Source organism: Triticum dicoccoides, chromosome 4B (genome assembly GCF_002162155.2).
Source record: "Triticum dicoccoides isolate Atlit2015 ecotype Zavitan chromosome 4B, WEW_v2.0, whole genome shotgun sequence".
In the NCBI taxonomy this organism is placed as follows: Eukaryota; Viridiplantae; Streptophyta; class Magnoliopsida; order Poales; family Poaceae; genus Triticum; species Triticum dicoccoides.
Window position 1 is genome coordinate 27,876,391 of NC_041387.1, and position 6,916 is coordinate 27,883,306.

At 45.4% G+C, this 6,916-nt stretch overlaps 1 protein-coding gene across 3 annotated transcripts; it reads left to right on the forward strand.

Moving 5' to 3' along the window:
• The first annotated feature begins 6 nt into the window (after positions 1 to 6).
• On the forward strand, positions 7 to 6,003 carry LOC119294773 (serine/threonine-protein kinase MPS1-like). Of its 3 annotated transcripts, none has more exons than XM_037573033.1 (6): positions 7 to 408; positions 1,612 to 2,010; positions 2,095 to 2,939; positions 3,556 to 3,747; positions 4,564 to 4,725; positions 4,870 to 6,003. In XM_037573033.1, exons 1-6 carry the CDS (start codon positions 201 to 203, stop codon positions 5,365 to 5,367), a joined length of 2,304 nt encoding a protein of 767 aa, XP_037428930.1. In that variant the 5' UTR covers positions 7 to 200; the 3' UTR covers positions 5,368 to 6,003. The 3 variants fall into 3 exon arrangements, with proteins under 3 accessions (XP_037428930.1, XP_037428932.1, XP_037428933.1); XM_037573035.1 differs by having other exon boundaries at positions 2,170 to 2,939; XM_037573036.1 differs by having other exon boundaries at positions 2,173 to 2,939.
• The last annotated feature ends 913 nt before the right edge of the window (positions 6,004 to 6,916 follow it).

Genomic DNA, 6,916 nt, shown 5'->3' on the forward strand with positions numbered 1-6,916 from the left:
CCCGTCCCACGGCCGCCGCCGCGCCCGCGCCGCACCACCGCGCGCGTAGAGCGCCGGGAAGCCGCCGGCTCCGAGCGTCCCCCTCCGCGGCCCCCGAAGCAGCCGCCTCAAGCTCCGGAACCCTAGGGTCTCTACCCCCCACCCGGTCCGCCTCTCCGGCGAGATGCCGCTGGGCCCCACCGCCTGCCCCGACGCAGCCGATGGAGAGGAGGGGTAAATTCCTCCGCCCCCCGGCCCCCGACGACGCCGCGGCCGCCGGCAGGAGCGCCACGTTCCCCGCCGCCGGGGACACGGGCCACACCAACCTCACCTCCTCCTCGGGCTCCTCCTCCTCCTCCACCGTCACGGGCGACCCTCTCGACTTCCTCGGCCAGATCCATGCGGCCTGCAAGCGCCAGAGGCCCCTCGGTGAGCTCAGCCACACCCTAACCGTTGCTTCCATCTAGGGTTATGCATCTAGTTTAACGTCTGTCACATGCAAATCGAACCAAGTTAACACGCAGTAGCTTCAGGACACGGGAAATGAACCTGCAGAGTAGATCCTGACTGTTAGTGCTAGCTCTACTTTTGTTTGCGGATTGTGAGCTGTGATGTGCTTATTTTGTAAGGCTATGTCAAAAAGACGTTCTAGAAAGTGTATCAATCGGTGTGGCAAATTAGATTGAAGCGAGATATTGTTTGTTATCCGAAGGTTGTTATATCACATTTCCTCTCAGTTGCTTTGCAATGCAATTGTATATTCACTGCAGCTTGATTAAGGAAAAAATGGTTATCCAAACACCCTATGCGTTGCTTCCATCTAGGGTTATGCATCTAGCCTAACGTCTGTCACATGCAAATCGAACCAAGTTAACACGCAGTAGCTTCAGGACACGGGAAATGAACCTGCAGAGTAGATCCTGACTGTTAGTGCTAGCTCTACTTTTGTTTGCGGATGGTGAGCTGTGATGTGCTTATTTTGTAAGGCTATGTCAAAAAGATGTTCTAGAAAGTCTATCAATCGGTGTGGCAAATTAGATTGAAGCGAGATATTGTTTGTTATCCGAAGATTGTTATATCACATTTCCTCTCAGTTGCTCTGCAATGCAATTGTATATTCACTGCAACTTGATTAAGGAAAAAATGGTTTTAAAGTTTCAGACTTGAGCTCAGTTTTAAAATCCTAGAAATTAGTTTGATGTTTTTTTTTTGTTTTTGCAAAATTCCTATGCGGTTTGCATCTCAGATTTCCGTCTATATGGAATCTAGACCTTTTCTTCTCATGGATTATATTAATTTAGATTCTGTCTATACGGAAGCTAGACTTTTCTTTAGATGAATTATATTAATTTAGATTCCGTCTATACAGAGTCTAGACCTTTTCTTCACATACTAATTTTTTTTTGAAATAAATGAAATATTGTAATGTTATATGTGGAATTTTAACATAAAGCTGAGTTATCGTCCTGCTAAAAAAAACATTTTTGTGGTAGGCCCTGTTCCTGGTAAGAATTACAGTTAAACTGTCTTTCGGATTCTATTCCCTGACCCTGCTACAGAGAAAGATGCTCGTTTCCAACCGAATTTGTCTAAAATGTGTTGTCATCTTGTTTTAACTTGAACTTGCCTCAGGTACTACAACACAGCGTGCAACTCGTATCCTGTTGCCTCGAGGTGAGGGGCCGGCGAAAGCTGGTACCAGCCCTTCTGTTAGACAGAGTTCTGAAGGAATGGCTATGCAGAAGCAGAGAGGCGTGCTGGCGGCCTCCAGGTTGCAAAAGGTGTCTCCTGATCAAAAGGATGTTAACGCTGGTGCAGGAGTACTGGCATCAAATCAAAACGACATGTTGTCTACACCTTCCATGTTGAGTACTATCACTGATACCCGCAATCAGAATGCTGGTCAAAACGACCAGCAGAAGAATGAAATGGATCTGTTTGTGAACAGGAATAAGTCGTCGTTAGATGTTTCTTCTTATAAGATCACATCTCGAAATGCATCAGTTGGCGATTCACACTTAACTTCTCAGGGTAAGATTCCTTTTTTGACTCTGGCTTTTTTGTAAAGTTAAATGCAGACCTGTTTCTGTATTTAGTTACCAGTTTACATTGCAGGTGAGAATGTAGGAGTAACCACTGACAGTAGAATGGACAGTATGTTGTCTTATCTGCATTCTGTTTCATTGTCAGCAGGAGATAATTATCATGTGGCTCAAGCAGCACATGATCAAGGCGGGAAACATCAGAAGCTTGAGCTAGCTGGTGCATCAGTTGAGATGGATGTCAAGTATGATGCAGCAACTTTGCCTCAAAAAGGGATTGAAGAAGCTTGTAATCAGAATCGAGAGCCAATGACCCGTTGCTCTGTCGTTGGTTCTTCAGTTACTGCTGTATCACTACATTCAGGGCATAATACACGAGTTCCTCAGAGTAACCAATATGCTTCGCCAATGCAGATGCCTGAATGTACAGTGGAATCATCTGCAGCTATACCAGGTAGTGTCCCTCCCAAACAGCAAGAAGCTGCAATGCCATCAAGTGTTGGTGATTGGAATCCTAAAAACCGTCAGGTTCCTAATACAACGGACAAAGCTGCCCCTGGCAATGGAGGTTTGCCATCCCGAGGCCAAGGGTTATCTGCTAATGAACAATCTACGTCTGCCAAGGATGGGGGTACTTCGCAAGCAAACAGGGATCAGAAGGAGCGCCGAAAAAAGGGTTATGATCCTGAACATTTCTTTAAGGTGAACGGGAAGCTTTATCAGAAACTTGGTAAAATTGGATCTGGTGGCAGCAGTGAGGTTCACAAAGTTATATCAATGGAACGTGCAATCTACGCCCTGAAAAATATAAAGCTTAAAGGTCGTGACTACCCGACAGCATATGGCTTTTGCCAAGAAATCGGTTACCTAAATAAGCTGAAAGGAAAGAGTAACATCATACAGCTAATTGATTACGAGGTACTGGTATTAACCTTATCTCTACTAGTTTTGGGCTGCATATAACTTGATACTTGTACACAGCATCTCTATTGAGTTATCGGACTCATTTTCTGTGTCCTGGGAGTATTTTATTAAATGCAAAGGGATGCTATGATATTTTAGTTTATTTATTATTCCATGCAGAAAATTAACTTCTATTGTCTTTGAAACTGGAAGCTTCTTGTTCCCTCTGCTCCTTGTATTGTCTAGAACTTCTCTCATAACTTTTGCCCTTCAGGTGCACGCATAACAGAATCATGTCCTTTGAAATTTCCAGTGCTTGATATTTTTTAAACTTCCATACAATTATGGTTAGGCTAGCACCAATGAAACTGGAAAAAACCCAGCTAGCGGAAAGTTAGCATCTTTTCTTATCAGGAGCCTACTTTGCCTGTGATTATTAAAATTTCAAGTTTTCAATCTGTCTTGCTGTGTGAAACCTGATTAAGAACAACTATGGATTGCCATAAGATATGCCACTCATCTTATTAGTTTACAGAGGGAGTAGTATTTAGCGGCAGCACTGTGCACAGGATACTTTCACTGTATAGAGGAAATATTATCTAATCTGCCTAAGGCTTTTGGCATGTACCAGGTCACTGATAAAAATTTACTTAAAGAAGGTCCTATCTCACCTCGAGATGGAAAAATTAAGGATGATCAGTACATTTACATGGTCCTTGAGTTTGGCGAAATTGATTTAGCACATATGGTTGCTCAGAAGTGGAAGGAGAGAAGCAACTCAAATATGAAAATAGATGAAAATTGGCTGCGGTTTTATTGGCAGGTAACCTTTATTTAATTCGAGTTAAGTAATAGCATAAGGCTTGAGTAGAGGACAATTAGCTAACTATGAACTAGAATGTAGGTGGATACCTTTGATGCAAGCTTTTCTTCCCAATCTTCAAATCAACATTAAAAAATTGCTGTACTTGGCTCGGTGAACCAAATCTTGTTAACTTATTTTAGAGTATGTTATCAATTTATCTCAGAAATGTTGTTCCAGATTTTTAATTGCATTGCCTCTTGCCAAACTGCTACACAATTTTCCATTGTTCATTTGTATGTGTCCTGCTTAGGTTAATGTTCACGCATTCTATTGAGTTACTGTGCTGTTAAAGTTTGTACTAAGCCCCAATACATCTTCTGTGCAATGTAGGTTAATATTTTATACTGATAGAGCTGAAAGTAATGTAGTCGACTATGATATATTCCATAATTATTGGCATGTGCAAAATTTTAATCATCCATGTGTTTATTTGGCTCTGTTAAACATATACTTGCTCCGTCCCTGAATTTAATGTGTAGTGTGATTCATGAGACGAGGCTTTGACCAATAATTAATTGATTAGTGTGTGGTTGTGTATGTGATATAAAAATGCAATCATTCTAATAACATCAATTGTGTCACATAAACCACATGTCTTTGTTGGCCCAAACCTTCTCTTAACGAATCAAAATACACCTTGCATTTCCGGGGACGTCGGTTACTAGAACTTGTACCTGCATTATTAGTAATGAATACGTTCAGATAAGTGGTTATTTTATTCTGAATTTCAAAAATCCTAGCGCCTTCTCAAATTTACCTTGTTTTGTGGTTCAGCAAATGCTTGAAGCAGTCAATACAATCCATGAGGAACGGATAGTGCATTCCGATCTGAAGCCTGCAAATTTTATGCTTGTGAAGGGATCACTGAAGCTAATAGACTTTGGCATTGCCAAAGCTATAATGAATGATACGACAAACATTCAACGTGATTCTCAGGTACCGTGGGATGCAATTTGCTTTCGCTTGTTTATTTCTGCAGTTGCATATACTTGTTGTATTAGTAAGAATATTACTGACCAGTCACATCAAGATTTGTTGTATCTGGCATGCTAATCTTTGATCTCTCCCTGTAAAGAGCAGGTAGGAACACTTAACTACATGTCACCTGAAGCATTGCTATGCAATGAGCAAGATTCCAGTGGGAACATTTTCAAGTGTGGTCGGCCAACTGATATCTGGTCTCTTGGGTGTATTCTATATCAGATGGTGTATGGTAAGACACCATTTGCAGACTACACGACTTTCTGGACCAAATTCAAAGCTGTTACCGATAGGAACCACAAGATCCGTTATGAACCGGTCGACAACCCATGGCTTATTGATCTAATGCAAAGGTGCCTGGCCTGGGACCGAGACGAGCGGTGGAGGATACCTCAGTTGCTTCAACACCCCTTTCTTGTCCCTCTGGTGCCACGGGATGTGCCTCCCATCAACCCTGATCCTGATCCGTGCAGCATGCTGATAGAGCAGGTCAGACCACACTGGGACAATCCCGAGGTTGCCAGACTTTGCTCCGAGCTTCGAGGCGTGATTGCAAAGTGCAAGGAGGATCAAAGCAGTCAAAGTACTGAAACCTAACACAGCGTAGCGTCGACGGCATGTTCAGCTCAGCGCGCGCCATCTTCTCCTCGAGATCAAGCATCAATTGCAACGATTCGATAGACAGCTACTCAGGCACTGCAGGTGTTGGGCAAGATCCGCGGCTGACCGTCACCGATTTTATGGCTCAATTGTGTTGTTACAGAAGCTCAGCACTTCATTGAGGAATTCCATGTATGTGTCGTCCTGAGGTCGTCGTTGGTGTATGTATGTATGCCCTCCTCTTCGGCTTATTTTGTTTGTCCCCAGAACAACCGGTAACCGGGGGACCATTTGTGACACGAGGTTTTCCTTGGTAGGATCCATCTTCCTGTTAGATGAGGAACTAGGCAGGTGGTGCTTTAGTCTCTTCTTCGTCTGTTTGGTCCTTCTGAATTTAGGGGACGGCGTCTGTTGTAATCTGTATATGTAAATAGCACCTGCATGATGAGTTGGGGTGGCAGGGAGAGGGAGGCGTTGTTTTGGTAGTGGGCTGGGCATTCTTGGTGCCCGGGTGTTAGGAGGAAGTTGATGCAAGCAATGCCATGGCAGGACTGACACTGATGTTGAAATTGAAGATATTTAGTAGTTGTATGTTAGTTGGGCGCAGGAGGCATCTTCCCTGGCCGCGTTTGATGATGATCCGACGGCGTTGGTTTTTCTGTTGAGATACTGTTGTGATCAAACCAACCGCAGGAGTCATCCCGCTGGTGCTGGTTGTGGCTTGTGAGCACAGTTCTCTTGTGTGTGCTCCAATCTGGGTTGATTATTATGTTTTTTACCAGTACGTACGTACGACTGAACCCAACGCACGAGCCCACAGCACCTTATCGACTGTCCAACCACGTTGTTTCAGATAGACGAGCCCCATCTGGTGGAAAGTGTTGGTGCTTTCCATCTGCAGATGCACAGCACAGGCATTATCTTTTGTAGCCTAGTGCAAGGGCACATGCACGCACAATGCCATCCATGCTCAGAGCAAACTCCAAAGGGGCGACCTATTTCGTCCGCCAGTGTCTGTTTCGATCACGACGGACAAAAACGCTGGCCCAATGCGACAATCCAAACCAAAAATGCGTTTGTTTCGTGTCTGCACCGACGCATTTCAGGCCCAAGAAGCGGACGCGTCGTGCATCCCCTCGGCGTCCGCCGCGGTACCACATGTCGGCCGGCCAACCACCCGACTCGGGTCACAGTTAACACAGACACATACGGATGGGCCCAGCTGGCAGTGTGTGGAAGGGCCACGTGCCCGTCCTTTTTAATGGACGCGTGCACGCGGAGGAGGTTCGCTGGCGGCATGAGTTCCTTATGCCGGAGCGCCACCACCGCGTCCACATCGACCATGACGTTCCCCCACCGCCCCCATGGGTATTGCCAGAGGATGAGAAGGCGGAGGCGGAGTACCAAGCCACCCTCGAGGAGGCCCTGGAGCACGCACTGGAGGCGGGCCGGCTCGAGGAGGACGCCCGTTGGGATAGGCTGGAGCACGCCCTTGCCTTGTCGGCGGCGGGGGATTCCGTGCACGCGCCATTGTTTGTCTCGCCAC